This window comes from Lepus europaeus, chromosome 2, assembly GCF_033115175.1.
Source record: "Lepus europaeus isolate LE1 chromosome 2, mLepTim1.pri, whole genome shotgun sequence".
In the NCBI taxonomy this organism is placed as follows: Eukaryota; Metazoa; Chordata; class Mammalia; order Lagomorpha; family Leporidae; genus Lepus; species Lepus europaeus.
The window spans coordinates 125,127,115-125,144,618 of NC_084828.1; the positions used below are offsets into that span (position 1 = coordinate 125,127,115).

The 17,504-nt window shown below is 38.7% G+C and overlaps 1 protein-coding gene across 2 annotated transcripts in view; it reads right to left on the reverse strand.

Moving 5' to 3' along the window:
- GMPS (guanine monophosphate synthase) overlaps positions 1-17,504 on the reverse strand; it is a 103,721-nt gene that overhangs the window by 11,601 nt on the left and 74,616 nt on the right. For both annotated transcript variants that reach the window (XM_062212643.1, XM_062212650.1), the window contains exons 5-11: positions 15,558-15,661; positions 12,565-12,758; positions 12,141-12,306; positions 8,861-9,012; positions 6,276-6,449; positions 3,896-4,001; positions 1,686-1,801 (exon numbers count right to left, since the gene is read on the reverse strand). In XM_062212643.1, coding sequence (XP_062068627.1) covers positions 1,686-1,801; positions 3,896-4,001; positions 6,276-6,449; positions 8,861-9,012; positions 12,141-12,306; positions 12,565-12,758; positions 15,558-15,661 — 1,012 coding nt within the window. The remainder of the gene's footprint in view (positions 1-1,685; positions 1,802-3,895; positions 4,002-6,275; positions 6,450-8,860; positions 9,013-12,140; positions 12,307-12,564; positions 12,759-15,557; positions 15,662-17,504) is intronic.

A 17,504-nucleotide genomic window follows, 5' to 3' on the forward strand; every position in this document is an offset into this window, starting at 1 on the left:
TAACGGGCTCAGGCTGAGTTCCCAGGTCCTGGTTTCCAAATGGCCCAGCCCTGGCTACTACTATCTTCTTTTTTTTTTCTTTTCTTTTTTTTTTTCCTTTTTTGACAGGCAGAGTTGGAGAGAGAGAGAGACAGAGAGAAAGGTCTTGCTTTTCCGTTGGTTCACCCCACAAATGGCCGCCACGGCCAGTGTGCTGCAGCTGGCGTGCTGTGCCGATGAAGCCAGGAGCCAGGTGCTTCCTCCTGGTCTCCCATGAGGGTGCAGGGGCCCAAGCACTTGGGCCATCCTCCACTGCCTTCCTGAGCCACAGCAGAGAGCTGGATTGGAAGAGGAGCAACCACGACAGAATCTGGCGCCCCAATCGGGACTAGAACCTGGGATGCTGGCACCGCAGGCGGAGGATTAGCCTAGTGAGCTGGCTACTACTATCTTAGGTATGTACATTTAGTTATTTATAGCAGATAATATTTGGTACCTTTGACTTTTTATTTACTTGAAAAGCACAGAGACAGAGAACTGCTATATGCTGATTCAATCTCCAAATACCCAGAAAAGCTCCAGGCTAAAGTCAAAGCTGGAAGCCAGGATCTCAATCAGGTCTCCCTCATGGGTGGCAGGAACTCAATCACTTGAGTCATGACCACTGTCTCCCAGAGTCTGAACAAGCAAGAAGCTGGAGTCAGCAGAGCAGGGTTTCAAACCCAGGCACTGTGATTTGGGACACAGGTGCCTTATCCAGTAGGCCAAAAGCCCACTCCTGGACAATTTCTAAACACCCATTTATTGTCTTTTCGGCTAATTTTAACTTCAGTTATTTCTAAAACTTAATTTTTTTCAAAATACCCAGTTTTAGTAGTTCCTTGTACCTTACTATTAATAGCTTTCTTTCCATATACTTTATAAATTGGTTTTACAGTATCTGATGTCTCTGAGGGTCTTATTTTTCTCATTATTTCCACTTTCATTTATGGTGCCACACACACAAAAATTACAGAACATATCTATCAGTTCTTATTAGTTAGAATTTACTCAACAGGAATTCTTTGGCCCTGATGAAGATTTCAGAGAGAATTTACCTCGCTTCTTTCCTGACTCCTAGAAGCACTACCAATACAGGTCTATTTTTAAATAAAATTCTCTGTTTTCAGATTATGAATTAAGACTTTTCATTCATCCTGAATTTGGAGCTAAAGTATTGCTCAGTGTGCACACCTCTAATCCAATTTCTAGCCCTTCATGGACCCAAGGCCTCATATTCAGACATCTACGCATGAATAGAATTGTTTGAGCCCTAGACCACATGGGATTAGTAGCTGCCCTCAAGAGTAGCAGATAGCTGTAGCTTTTTGAACTGCTGCTTTCAATTCATTCTTGACTCAAAGAATTCCTTTTACTTCCTCATAATATATATGAAAGAGTATTTTAAAATACTAAATAAATCATTTTATTTTAAAACTATTTTACTTAGTATATTATAATACTTTATTTAGTATTTTTAGGGATTTAGAATATCCACACTTATTTGGCTAAAAGAGGAAGTCTGTACTTTAAGAGTATCTGTAGAATACTTTTAAGTAGTCAATTCAAGGGTCACACTACTCTGAATTTTCAAATAACGAAACCCTAAAAAACTCATTAAGAATCTGTTTGAGTCCCTGTACTGATTAGCTACGTCAAATTATTACCTTTTTAACACTCGCAGAAAAATCAGCTACTATTTTCAAAATATTGTTGGTTTCAGGAAAGTCCTTACAAATGTAAGGCTCCTCAGCACATATTACTCTGATTGCCAGGCCAGGACCTAAAAAGAGGAACAACAGTATATTTTATATTTTACAGAAAAAAACACTTAATTTTAAAAAAGTCACTATTTCCAAAATATAAAGTTCTTCCAAAAATAAAAATCTGCCATGACAAATTTATAGAGTATCTAAATTCAAATGTAGCTATGTTTCTCATCCAACTCATTTCTGGAACGCTTCAATTCTCTCCAAATGAATATTATCTCCTATCTTTATAGTTCATGTATTAAGTATCACAAAATTCTCCAAAATGTATTTTTAAATTCACAACAAACATGCCAATCAATTTTAAATTTTGTATTAAGGGAATTTTCCAACATCACAAAGCTAAAGAGAAAAATATAACAAACCACAATTTATTCATTGTCCAGCCTCAACTATCAAGCTAATTTTAGGAAACGTAGCACACTGTTAAAAAAATAAAAAAAATTAATGGAATTGCTGAATTCTAAAAGATGTGCACTGGTACATCCATCTCATCAAATACTTTAAAAGTTGATAAAAACACAAAATACACATGGGTCTAAAAGCCACCAGATTCTACTGTTTTACTAAATCACTTGAAATGCCTGGTTATAAGCAAATTTTATCCATGTCCATTAATTACTAAACTTTAGAATAAACAGCTTATTTAAATCAGTAGCTTTTAAAGCAGCAAAATCCTTTTTTCCAATAAATCTTAAATGATGGAAAACCCAACGTAAAGAGCAAACTAAAAATTCAAGTGAATCTAGCCAAAGTGATGACCATGGACACAGGACCGGTTGGCCTCCTTTCTGTAAAGTACTTCTCTTGTACATTATATTCCACCCTTTGCCAGCATACAGGGTAGGGACTAAAGATTTAAAATACCAGATTTAAATACTAGGTTTGATAACACACACTAATCACCACACCAGTTATGTGTGTGTGAGTGTAAATATATGTGTGTGTGTATGTATATATATATATATATATATATATGTATATATATTTGTAACACTGTTTATAGTGTTAGCATAGTTAGTATAATATGATGGTTAGGAGTATAAACGCTGAGGCAGAGAGATATAATCCTGGCTCTACACCTTCTAGCCTGCGTAACTTTGGCAAACTAGCTAATGTCCCTTAGTTTCCTCATCTGCCAAGAGTGTAATACTGGTTTGTAAAGTGAGAATCAAATAAGACAATGCTTGAAGTATTCAGAAAAAAACCTAGTACATGACAAATACTCAAGAAATGTCATTATTTTGGTTTTTTATTAGAACATTCTCCCAAATCATCAACCAATCACTATAGGAGACAGCTAGAAACTAAGGCAAAAGACTTGCCCAAGTTCAAGAATCAGTGACAAAAACAGGTAAAGTCTCTTAGTCCTAGAGCCAGCACTGTGGTGCAACAGGCAAGGCTTCCACCTGAGACACTGGCATCCCATGTAAGTGCCACTTGGCTGCTCCACTTCAGATCCAGTTCCCTGTTAATGCACCTGGAAAGGCAGCAGAGAACAGCCCAAGAGCAGGAGCCTCTGCCACAAACATGAGAGAGAGGGATGAAGCCTGGCTTTGGCATGGCCCCACTCTGGTGGTTGTGGCCATCTGAAGAGTGAACGAGCAACTAGAAAATCTCTTTGTGTCTCTTCCTCTTTCTCTATCCCTGCCAAATAAAATTTTTTAAAAATCTTAATAAGAATAAAGTGGTTCACTCATTCAGATAAATTAGACATTGCATAAGGATTTTAGAAAACCAAATTTTAATCCTTACTTCTTTCATCATAGTACATTAACACCGATCAGACAAATCCCAGCTTTACCACCAAAAATTGTGGGCAATGTTATTAAAGTACTTCTATGCCTTGGTTTTATCATCTGGTGGTAACAACATATGCCAGACTCCCACAGATAATACTTAAATACAAATGCAATAGGAAATAAACATTTAATAAAATAAAATACATTAGATATTCCAAATGGTATGTTTGCATCTTAACCATTCATTCTTTTCTTTACCTTGACATATTTCGAGCTGACAAGTTATTTCAGAATTGTTTAAATTGATTTCTCTTAGACATGAAGGACTAAAAACATATCAAAACAACATTCAATTCTATTGTTTACCTGGAAATGGATGCCTTGAAACTAACTCTTCTGGAAGTCCAAGTTCTCTGCCTAAAATTCTCACCTCATCTTTATGAAAATCTTTCAAAGGTTCTATTACTTTTCCCTATAGGGAGGGAGGGGAAAAAAAACAATGAATACAAATTAGTAACAAAAACGACTTGGAAAACAAAGGGTAATAAACGAATGGTATTTCCTGATGTTTTCCTTGAATTGTAAATTTGTTTTTAAAAATGCAACTTTTAAAGTGTTACTCTTATGTGCTTGCAAGGAGTTGGATTAATATTTTAGTGGTATTCTCTGAAATATTTTAGATAGAAACCCTTTAAATCTGAGTAAGTCAGGGTAAACTAATGCACTATCAATGATCTAGTTCTCAACAGCATACAGAGCAAGCGCCATCTTATACTTATGAATAACTGAAGGAAAGGAGCTGGTGGGCTCCAAATATAAAGAAAAATAGGGAGGAAGAAATACTGTTTGATCAGTTTATGCCATATACATGTGTTAACGTAGCACACAACACCTCATAAAAATAGACAAGCATAATACATTAATCAAAAAATATTTACAGATCACGCAGTTAGGGAAAGATTTATAAACAGAATGTTTATAAAGAGCACTTACAACTCAGTAAGATAAATAAGACAGTTTTAACAATGAACAAAATTTCTCCAAGATAAACAAGCAGCCAATAAGCACATGAAAAGATGCTCAACATCATCAGCTATTAAGGAAATACATCATCAAAACCTAAGAGATATCTTCACATACAGAACTAAAATAAAGATAATTCACACACTACACCCTATAATTCAGATCCATCAAAGCAGCTATTATTTAAACAAAAAAAGATAGAAAAAGAAAATAACAAATTGTGGTGAAGGAAATACAGAAATTAGAACACTTGTGTTCTGGTGGTTGGACTAGAAAATGAAGCAACTTCTAAAGAAAACCCCATGGAGGCTCTTCACAAAAACGTAAGAACAGACCTGCAATATGGTCTAGCAATCCTCTTCTTTGTAAATATGCAAAAGAACGGAAAGCAGCATCTTGAATAGCTGTTTGCATTACACTAGCACATAGCAGCACCATTCACAATAGCCAAAAGGTGGAAGCAATCCAAATGTCCATCAGTAAGTAAATGAATAAATAAAATGTGATATATGTGATATATACATTCAAGAGTATGATTCAGTCATAAAAAGGAACGAAATTCTGTCACACACACTTCAAGGATGAACCCTGGAAACACTGTTAAGTAAAATCAATCAGTTGCAAAATGGTAATACTGTATTATTCCACTTATATGGGGGATTTAAAACAGTCACATATATAGAAATAAAAAATAGAATGGTGGTTGCCAGAAATTGCTATTAATAAGCAGAGGTTCAGTTTTGCAAGATGAACTATATACATGTAAAAATGGTTATAATGGGGGCTGGCATTGTGGCATGCAGCACCAGCATGCCATATGGGCATTGCTCCAAGTGGGCCCTGGCTGCTCTACTTCTGATCCAGCTCTCTGCTTATGGCCTGGCAAAGCAGTGAAGACAGCTCAAATACCTGGGCTCCTGCACCCATGTGGTAGACCTGGAAGAAGCTCCTGGCTTCAGACTGGCTCCGCTCGGGCCGTTGTGGCCATTTGGGGAGTGAACCAGCAGATGGAAGACCTCTCTCTCTCTGTAACTGCCTTTCAAATAAATAAAAATAAATCTTTAAAAAAATGGTTAAGAAGGTAAATTTTATGTTGTTTTTTAGCTCCCCACCACCCCCCCAAAAAAAAGAATGGTGAAAATTGGAATCCTCACACACTGCTGATGAGAATTTAATATGATGTGGTCACTTTGCCTACAGTCTGATAGTTCAAAGTGAAAAACAGAGTTCCCATAAGACCTAGCAGTACTACTCCTAAGGTATACAATGCAAACACACTTCCACAAAACTTTTAACCAGGTCTCATAGCAGCATTACTTATATCAGCCAATAACTGGAAACAACCTGCAGGTGGGAGGTCTACCAACTGATAAATATAAGTGGAATATCCATATAATGAAATATTGTTTGGCAGTCAAAAGGAATAAATAAGTGCTAAAACATGGGTGAACCTAGAAAAATTATGGTTAAGAGAAGCCAATCACTTTCTAAAATTCATACATTATGATTCTGTTCTACAGAAAAAAGTCCAGATTGGGTAATATAGACAAAAGATGAATTAGTGGTTGCTGGTTGGGCAGGGCTGGGAGGAAGGTGTGAGGTTCCCTACTCATGTAATGAAAACAGCTGCACAACCCTGTGAACGTTGGAAGGAAGAAGGAATAGACAGGGAAGAAGGTTCTCTGCGCATCTGCTTTATGGAAAAGTTCTCATCAGCTTTTACCTCTTCTCTCAGCTTTCTGATAAGTTCTGTGTCATTGTGATGGGTTTTGATCAGTTCAGCTTTGCCACTTGCAATGAGTGATGCACTTTCAATGAGATCAGGCCGTAAAGTACCTTGAGCAAGGAAAACCTCCTCTGGTTTCAGGTTCATTTCTCCAATCACTTCATTGGCAATCTGTAACCAAGAGGAGTAAAACAGCCTTCTAAGAGATAAATCTTTTTAAAAAGCAAAATTTTATACTTTCACTCAAATTTCTGAGTCCTCCTGCCAACACTGACCAGGACATGAAATCCACCAACCCCAAAATAAAAAAAAAAATTTTTTTTTGACAGGCAGAGTGCACAGTGAGAGAGAGAGAGAGACAGAGAGAAAGGTCTTCCTTTTTGCCGTTGGTTCACCCTCCAATGGCTGCTGCGGCCGGTGCATCGCACTGATCTGAAGCCAGGAGCCAGGTGCTTCCCCTGGTCTCCCATGGGGTACAGGGCCCAAGCACTTGGGCCATCCTCCACTGCCTTCCCGGGCCATAGCAGAGAGCTGGCCTGGAAGAGGGGCAACCGGGACAGAATCCGGCGCCCCAACTGGGACTAGAACCCGGTGTGCTGGCGCCGCAAGGCAGAGGATTAGCCTATTGAGCCGTGGCGCCGGTCCCAAAATAAAATTTTTAAGAACGCATGCTAGGGTCACGCTGCAACACAGCAGGTAAAGCCACTGCCTATAATGCTGGCACCCATGTGGGCACGTGTTCACACATGTTCAAGTCCTGGCTGCTCCACTTCAGATCCAGCTCCCTGACAATGCAACTGGGAAGGCAGCGGAACTTGGCCCAAGTGCTTGGGTCCCTGCACCCACATGGGAGACTGGCAGGAGGCTCGTGCCTCCTGATTTTGGACTGGCCTAACCCTGGCTGTTGTGGCCATTTTGGGGACTGAATCAGCAGATGGAAAATCTCTGTCTCTTCCTCTAATTTTGCCTTTCAAATAAATGGATAAATGTTTTTTTAAAAATGCTTTAACATCATTCAAAAAGCTATAGTAAGGGGCTGGCACTGTGGCGCAGCAGGTTAAAGCACTGGTGTGCAGCACCGACATCCCACATGCGCACCTTTTCGAGTCCTGGCTGCTCCACTTCCAATCCAGCTCTCTGCTATGGTCTGGGAGGGCAGTGGAAGATGGACCGAGTCCTTGGGCCCCTGCACCCACATGGGAGACACAGAAGAAACTCCTGCCTCCTGGCTTTGGATCAGCTCAGCTCTGGCCATTGCAGACATTTGGGGAGTGAACCAGAGGATGGAAGACCTCTCTCTCTCTCTCTCTAGCGCTACCTCTCTCTGTAACTCTTTCAAAAAAATAGAATAAATCTTTAAAAAAAAAAAAAAAAAGAAAGTACGGTGACCACTCTTTTTAAGAATTTGAGAGGCTGGTGCTGTGGCGCAGTAATATAATCCTCTGCCTGTGGCGCCAGCATCCCACGTGGGCTCTGGTTCGAGTCCTGGCTGCTCCACTTCCACTCCAGCTCTCTGCTACGGCCTGGTGGCCCAAGTCCTTGGGCCCCTGCATCGTGTGGAAGACCCAGAGGAACATCCAGGCTCCTGGCTTCGGATCGGCAGAGCTCTGGCTGTTGCAGTCAATTGGGGAGTGAACCAGCAGATGGGAAACCTTTCTGTCTATATATAACTCTACCTCTCAAATAAATAAATAAATAAAAATCTTCAAAAAAAAGAACTTGAAATGTAGTCACCGAGATGCTAAGTGAATTAAAGTTTAGTACCAACCGAAAATATCTATTCTTAGACAGAAAAAAAAAAAAACCTAGCAACAAATACACGTTTTCAAAAATAAAAGTTTCTACAAATTAGTATAGTAACAATACACAGTAGCATTTTCAGCTGCAAATTAAGAAATCAAAATTAGAACATTTAGTTATTTGATATAATGGTAAAAAAAAAATAAGAGATTCACAAACAGTTTGTAGAAAATGGAATTAAAGGACAAATCTATTTTGGTGCAAACATGTTTTAAATTCACACAATTTTTTCATATATGCATTCTGATCCAGCTCTCTGCTATGGTCTGGGAAAGCAGTAGAGGATGGCCCAAGTCCTTGGGCCCCTCCACCCACGCGGAGACCTGGGAGAAATTCCTAGCTTCAGATCGGCCCAGCTCCGGCTGTTCAAGCAATTTGGGAAGTGAACCAGCGGAAGGAAGACATATCTCTCTCTCTCCCTCTCTCCACCTCTGCCTCTCGGTAACTCTGCCTTTCAAATAAATAAATAAGTATTTAAAAATAAAAACTAAGGTATCAGAGCAGGTGTTTGGTCTAGCAATTAAGTGTGTTAAGATGACTGTCCCATGTCAGAGCACCTGGGTTCAACAACCGAGGTTCCAGCTTCCTGCTAATTCAGATCCTGGGAAGGCAGCAGTAAAGGCTCAAGTCCTTGGGTCTCTGCCACCCATGTGGGAGACCTAGACTGAGTTTCCAGGCTCCTGGCTTCAGTCCAGCCATATCTCAGCCCTGGATTTGAAGATTGGAACATCAGATGGCTCCCCCAGAACCTGCACCTGTCAAATAATTAAAAAGAAAGGTACCTTAACAAAAGTATCTCCAATGATTTTTCTTTTCTCCTCAGGACTTGTAGTCATATTCAATGTTTTGCTAATTCTTTTTCGAGGGGTTCTGTCTTCATCTGATATCGGTAGAGTAGTTGTTCCATTGTAGAAAGAATGAGCAGCATTTATTACTAGGGAAAAGGAGAAATATATTAAATTAATAGAAGATTTAAAAAAACAAGAACTCAACCTACAGAGAAAAAACCTAATGGATTCTTTGATCCATGTAAATCTGCCTACATATTCCAGAACTATCAATAAAGCATGAGTAACAGAGTTCAAGTACATACATTCATGGAATTTTGTTCTTCTGAGGATCCCAAGGCATTTAATAACCTAGGGCCAGGATATCAAGAACTATGCTCTGTTCAGTGCTCCACCAGAACACAAAAGCTAGAGCAAGAAGCAGTCTCAAGGTGGTCTAAAGCAGTGGTTCACCTGCATAGAATCAAAGTCCTCTGAACTGCACACTAATCAGTCTCTTGAAAAACTGATCCTGTATGGACATAGGTTTAGTGATACATGGTTGTCCTTTTATATTTGAGGATGAAGAAGTAAAAACCTAGATCTCTACTTAGTAGTAAGGCTACACTACTGCCAGATTTTACTGTAAGATGGTAAGGCATCTGGGTGTTTCACTGGGGAACCATTAGTGAATTTGTAAGTGTTTCCCTTAAGCTGGTCAATTACACCAAAGAAGACAACTCCAATCTCCTGCCAATCAGCTTTCTCACAGATGAACAGAGGAAGTGGTGGCGAGAACTCACCATTCAGTAAGAGATTTTCACTTAATTCTGTTCTTAATCTACAATCTTACCTCCACCCTCCAACTGTGTCTGATATTGCTAGGTCCAAGTTCAGAACCTCTCTGGTTTAACCCCTCTAGAGAATAAACCCCATAGTCTTCTGATGAGGAGGAAGAGCAGTTTGCTCCTGTGTTTAAAAAAGCACTGTGGCTTAGCGGGTAAAGCCATCACCTGCAGTGCTGGCATCCCATACGGGCGCTGGTTTGAATCCTGCCTGCTCCACTTCTAATCTAGCTCTCCGCTATGGGCTGGGAAAGCAGTAGAAAATGGCCCAAGACCTTGGGCCCCTGCACCCACAGAGGGGACAGGGAAGAAGCTCCTGGCTTCAGGTTGGCACAGCTCTGGCCATTGCAGCCGTCTGGGGAGTGAACAAGTGAATGGAAGACCTTTCCGTCTCTCTGCCTCTATGTAACTTTGCCTTTCAAGTAGATAAATAAATCTTTAAAAGGGTGGTGGTGGTGGTGGTAATCTCAGATTTTCTATCTGTTTTAGGCTCACCCTAGGAGCTATAAAAGGAACCCAATGATTCCAATTCCTAATTTTCCCCAGAAGTCTAAAGCATAGATTAGCTTATTTTTTGTTGGCTTCCTTCCCATTCCCAGCCCAAGGTTTTAAATTCCTCCACTCTATGTCAGTTAACAAGGTTTATGTGGGGTTGAAACTTTTACAACATGAACACTCCAACAAAATGTTGGAAGGTACAAACATGGATAAAAAACACAGTAACAAATATGATATTTTAAAAATATTAAGTTATACTGGGATAGCTAACAATAACTTAACCACAGACTTTTAATGATTTCAAATATATACCATTACATACAAACTAAATATATTCCATGATTCAACTTTTTATTTCTGATCCTAAAAAGCCAACAGTCACTCTCCAACAGGACCTGACAAAGAGCAAGCTGGAGTGGAAAGACAAACTACAAATACCTTACTTGCAAACATCATAAAACCATTCGGCCGTGTGAAGATACTTCTAAGTTCCTTCCTTGGACATATGAAGAGACCTGGCTAATGACAGACTCTGAACCTTTAATTTCATGAGCAAACCAGAGAAAATCCACCTTATCCATCTGTTTCCACCTTTTAACATTTTGTTGAAATCATCTGTCTGCTATCACCTCGTCTATTCCTGATCTTTGTAGCATTACACTTGACCTGTGCCTCTACTGTTATTTTAGCGAAGTTTCCCAGGGAGCAACAGACTGATGTTCACTTCATGTTTACTCACAAGTTTTCATCTTATATCTGCCTTTGGCATCAATTCTCATTAAAAATATGTACAATTTATATCATTAAATTATTAATCACACTATTTTTAGAAAGTATAAAAGACAGTTACAAATGGCTGGCACTGTGGCATGGTGGATAAACTGCCGCCTGCAACGCTGGCATCCCACATGGGCACCAGTTCATATCCCAGCTGCTCCACCTCTGATCCACCTTTCTAATGGCCTGGGAAAAGCAGGGGAAAATGGCCCAAGTGTTTGGGCCCCTGCCAATAACATGGGAGACCTGGAAGAAGCTCCTGGCTCCTGGCTTTGGCCTGGCCATTGTGGCCATATGTGGAGTCTGTGGAGTTAAGCAGTGCATGAAAGTTCTCTCTAACTCCTTCAAATCATACATCTTAAAACAAAACAAAAAAAATAGATACAAATGGACTAAGAAGTTTACTAGTGAGATGGGTGTTGTGGAGAAGTGAGTTAAACTGAAACCTGGAATGCCTACATTCCATATCACAGTGTGGGTTTGAGTGCAGGCTGCTCCCCTTTTGATCCAGCTACTTGCTAACATGCGGGGGAAGCAGCAGAAGATCTCAACTGCTTGAGTCCCAGCCACCCACATATGAGACCTGGATGGAGTTCCTGGCTTCAGCCTAGCCTAATCTGGCTGTTGTGGCCATTTGGGGAATGAACCAACAGACAGAATATAGATCAATTTTGATTCACTCTCTCTCTCCCCTGTACTCTCTCCTCCATGCTTCTCTGTCTCTCTGAAACTCTGCTTTGCAAATAAGTAAGTCTTTTAAAAAAGAAGAAAAACAGAAGTTTACTGGCCTTAAAAAAAAAATGTGACTAGAGACTCCTCACTCCCCCTTCTCTACACAAGCTTTTCTGTCTGCAAGATAATCTATATATCCATATCCACTGCAGGAAGTCTTGGGTATTGTCACCCATAGATAACATGAAATGGGGTAGGAAAAGACTGCCTAATCACCAGCAGAGAACAGAATATAATAATAATAACTGAAAATAACATCAATCTAAGTTTAACATTATTAGTAATCAGCGGTTTGAAAAACTACACTGAGACCCTTCTTGAACTAGAAGCAACTGTGATGTAAAAATAAAAAATTCCAACCACAAGCTTATGGGGTTAACTCTGTTAGATCTGACCGAACAACTGCTGATTAACAAATTAACTTTTCTAGGGTTCACCAATACCTTTGACCTGAATTCCAAGCTTTTTGAGGGCTTCCTCAACACTCTGGCTTTCTCGTTTTCTCATAAAGCCATTGTCAATGTGAACAGCAATGACTTGATCTTGGTTCAAAGCACGATTTAGCAAAGCTGTACAAACTGTTGAGTCTACTCCACCACTGAGTAAAACCTACAGGGTAAAATGAAATGGGAAAAAAAAATTGAGTAGAAAGCTAAAAAATATAAAACAGGCAGCTTGACTCAATACCGTAAGGCATTATTTATGTCACAGGTACGTAGCATATCCGAAAAACCACTATATAACAGGGCAATAAACAAAGTGTATGTTTTACCCAGTCAATATTTATGGGTTACACTGAGGAATCCAGTTCTGGGTCCCAACATTATTGACACAATTTTGTAGACTTCCAGATGATAAACTGCTTACCAAAACTTTTGACATGCCTACTCTCTCTTTGATCTCTCGAATGCACTCAAGTTCTCTGTTTTGCACAGTGAAGGTCCCACTGCATCCAGCTATATCATAAAGGAAATTCTTCAGTATTACTTTCCCATTTTCTGTAAGGCCAACTTCAGGGTGGAACTGTGCTCCATATAACTTTTTAGATTCATTTGCAATACCTTTACAAAGAAAATGATCACAAATTAAAATTTTTTCATGCTGAAAAAGACTCAACCAATACCCACAATTTCTTCCTCTGTAACTGTTGAAACTGCTACAGGCAGTTGGTTTTAGCTACAATGGAAGAATACATAATACAAATAAAAGCTCCACTGCCATAATATATCTTTTCAAATATCTCTTAATATAATAAGTAATGAGCTACAGAATGGTGCAGTTAAGTCCTACACAGAGATTATTTCACTCTCATTTTGGTTCTCAGTCCCATAAGGATTTCACATGCAATGTGCAGCTACCAATTTCCTACATGAAATGAATTTATATACCAAACTAAGTGTTTTCTTTCTTGGATGATATATTTTTTGCATAACATCATCTGTTTGACTAATGTGTTTCTGACAATTATTAAGCAGCAGTTGTTAGATGTTTTACATGTGCACATAAAAATATTTTCCCTATTTTATGGCTCTCAGATACAAAGTATAAAGAATCAGGCCTGGCAGGCTCCCAAACTCATAGTCATTGTTCACTATCAGGGTATCTCACATTTCTTTATTTGGCTTCCAGAATTCCATTCTCTTGATTCCATTCTTATTTTACTATCTGGTCCTTCTGAATCTTCCTCATCTTGCCCAGCTTTACATATGGAAGTCAGTCAGCATTTAGCCTTTAAATCAATTCTCTACACATTCCAAATGATCTGAAACTCTCCTGATCTCAAATGCTGGGCAATCCTCCTCCTCCAGCCCCATTTTCCCCTTTAGATAAAGTGCAGACATACACATAGCCACCTTCATGTTGATGTTTCATAAACTATTTTGAATTCAGTATGCAACACACAGTCCTACTCTGTCCCATCAGGTGAACAGAAACTTTGTCTTTCCAACTGTTCAGACCAGAAAACATGGGAGTTAAAACTTGATTCTACTTTTTCTTCCCACTTTGCATTCTATCCAAGAGTATTCTGTCTCTCCCTTCAAAAGGTATCAGAATCCAATCACTTCTACCATGCTGGTCCAGACAACACTGTCTCTCTACTGATTACTACAATACATTCCTAGCTCTTCTTCCTGCTTCAATCTTTGGTCTTGTTTCTTTTCTCTTCACTGGATCACACCTCTCTTTTGTCTGAAGTTTACAATGCCTCAAGGTTCCTGTGCTCTGGTCTCCAGTATACTCTCCCAGGCTTATACTGCTCTAATCATGACATTTCCTTGCTGTTCCTCTAAAACAGTGTCATGGCTTATTTCCTCTTCTCCCAAACACACAGATACAGTTCAGTGCTTTCTTTAAGTCCAGTGCCATTTTATAAGAATACATCTCCTGACTATCCCATATAAAATAGTAACAACTCTAAGCATAGCAGCGATTCTAATCAAACACCTGCCTAACTTTTTCTTTTCAATATAAACACTGACATGACATACCCTATATTTGTGTATTCTCTGCCTTCTGTGCTTCCAATATTAAAATGGGGATTTTGTCTATTTTGCTTTATTACTGTATCCTTGACACCTAGAACTTTGACGCAAAGCAGGTACAAAAATATATGCTGAATCAATAAAAATGCATAAGACCATCTACACTATTTATCTTTTATACAAAATAAAACCCTTTTGGTGTAAAATCCATTTTTGATAATTCCTATTACAAGAGCTAACACATTAGCCTGTTAAGTAACTGCAAGTAGGTTACTCAATTTAGTTTATCCATAATTTTTCTCCAACTTATTATTAGGTGTGGCATCTCAAAAACAGCTACACTGATAATCCTATCTTTTTCTTTAACTGATTTCTAGGACTAATATTTATATTATTATATTATTCAGTAATTCAGTAATTATATTAATTCAGTAAACAAATCAAAACCCCATCATTTCTCCAAAAAGTAGAGAACAAAAATTATTTAGAAGATGGATCAGCAAACTTTCTGCCAAATATAGAGAGTAAATATTTTAGGCTTTATGGGATACATACAGTCTCCCTGTGTTTTATCATAAACTTTAAATAACACAAGAACCATCCTTAGCTCTGGACATAAAAAACATACCACAGGATAATTTGACCCAAAGCTCAGTTTGCCAACCCTGGGTGAGAAAAATGTTTTGAGTGATCAGGCATTTCTCCAACAGACATGCCTATGTGTACCTAAGAAAGGCATAACAATAGGCAACTAAAAATAAATACTGGGGCCAGCACTGTGGTGTAGCAGGTAAAGCCACCACCTGCAGTGCCAGCATCCCATATGGGAGCCAGTTCCAGTTCTGGATGCTCCACTTCTGATCCAGCTCTCTGCTATGGCCTGGGAAAGCAGTAGAAGACGACCCAAGTGCTTGGGCTGGGCCCCTGCACCCGCGTGGGAGACCCAGAGGAAGCTTCTGGCTCCTGGTTTCGGATCAGCATAGCTCCAGCCTTTACGGCCAATTGGGAAGTGAACCAGCAGACAGGTTCGTTCTCTCTCTCTCTGCCTCTCCTTCTCTAACTCTGACTTTCAAATACATAAATAAATCTAAGATAAAGAAATAAATACCATAGTAGGAATATGGGCAGTTCTCAAATTTTTCCTGAGTTGTAAAAGCTGTATTTTATGTTTCAAAGCTTATATTAGGATGAACATTTTAAAAAGTATTTCAAAACAAGAGACCTCTAGATAATCCTTCTAAAATTAAGTTCCCTTAAAAGATGACCCTAACACATTAACAGTATCTTTCAAAAATATGAAAAATCAAAAAACCACATTCAAACACGTTTAATCTTCATATATATTTTAATGAACTTTGCAAAGATTTTAGTGTTCACCTGCTACAATGTTCCCAGAACGTGCCACAACCTTGAATCCATCAGCTACTTTGTCTACACTGTCTCCATGTGTAAGCAAAACAATTTCTTCCTTCTGAAGACCCCTAAGACATAAAAAAAATTAAACATAACACACAAATTTCCTAATTAAAAACATGATTGATGGGTTTTTCCCCTTTAGGAATACAAATTTGCCTTACAAATAAATGAAAAAATAGAAAAAAGTATGGAACAGTATAATACTACTAGAATTTAAATTTATTTTCTTATAAAAGTCAATAAAAGAATATTAAAGCTCAGAAACATAATCCATAAAAATTAAATAACAATATATTAAGCTGGTAGTAAAATTATACACAGAAAGAATAACTTCAAGAAATCACAAAATAATGTCAACACTGTATCTCTATTGTGATTTATCTTAAGAATCTTGCATTTTAAAGACCTTAACACTTCAATCACCAGTATTACATCTGTAGTTTTATGCCAGTATAATACTGAACTGTATATTGCAACTCCACATCAATGTACATTAGATATAGTCATACTGTAGGTTAAAATAATGTAATTAGTAATTGCAACTTTTTAGTTTAAGTGTAAGGAGACAGGATATCAAAGAAGTAAAAACTCTAATTTTTCACTTTAATTGTATACATAATGACTGTTTTCTCTTTCAATAATAGGCATTCTCTTTCACAAATAGCCACTGCTAACTCTGTTCACTGAAAAGTCCTAGAAACAGTGACAACCCAGTAGCGATGTGGACCTCTAGTGTCGAACAAATTAATAACATTTAATTAAGAAATGAGGAAGGGGAGCATTTACAGATTGAGAGACTTAGCCAGCATTAATCAAATGTAATATGTGGACTTTCTCTAGATGCTGATATGAACAATTCAACCATAAGAAGATTCTTTTACATAATTAGAACTTGACATTAAATAACTTTAAAGTTCAAAAACATACATTAAAAATAAAGAATAGATGAATGTTTGGTTAAGAGGTCAGGATACCACCTATGATGTCCCAGTTCCACTCCCGATTCCAGCTTCCTGCTAATGCACCCTGGGAGGCAGCAGGTGATAGATGGTCCAAGTAGTTGAGATATTTGAGATATTTGAATATAGATTCAATTCCTGGCTCCTGGCTTTGGCCCAGCCCAGCTCTAGTGGTTGCAGGCATTAAGGGAGTGAACTTTGTGCTCCCTTTCCTCTCTGCCTTTCAAATAAGATAAACTTTAAAAATAGGCCGGCGCCGCGGCTCACTAGGCTAATCCTCCACCTTGCGGCGCCGGCACACCGGATTCTGTCCCGGTTGCCCCTCTTCCAGGCCAGCTCTCTGCTGTGGCCAGGGAGTGCAGTGGAGGATGGCCCAAGTGCTTGGGTTCTGCACCCCATGGGAGACCAGGAGAAGCACCTGGCTCCTGCCATCGGATCAGCGCGGTGCGCCGGCCGCAGTGTGCCAACCACGGCGGCCATTGGAGGGTGAACCAAGGGCAAAAGGAAGACCTTTCTCTCTCTCTCTCTCACTGTCCACTCTGCCTGTCAAAAAAATAAATAAATTTAAAAAAAAATAAAATAAAATAAAGCCAGAAGGTACATTAATGCCAAAAAGATATTCTGGCATCTTGCTATTGTTATTATTGTTGTTTAAGAATAATGTAGGTTGTGAGGGAATCATAGAATTTTAAAACTAGAAAGACAAAGAAAAAAAAATCTTAACCAGATCACATAAGATTCCTGAAGCAATTCTCAAAGTCACTTGAAGAAAAGTGAATATAAGCATCAACACCTCTTCTCCATGATGAAGTGAAATAAACACTGGACTTCTAATGAACTTTAGCAATGAGTGGCTTCAGTTTTTAAAAATATTTTGAACAATTTTGGTTTATATTTTTATTAATCTTCCCTTGAAAAAAAATTTTTAAAAAAAGATCATCTACTTACT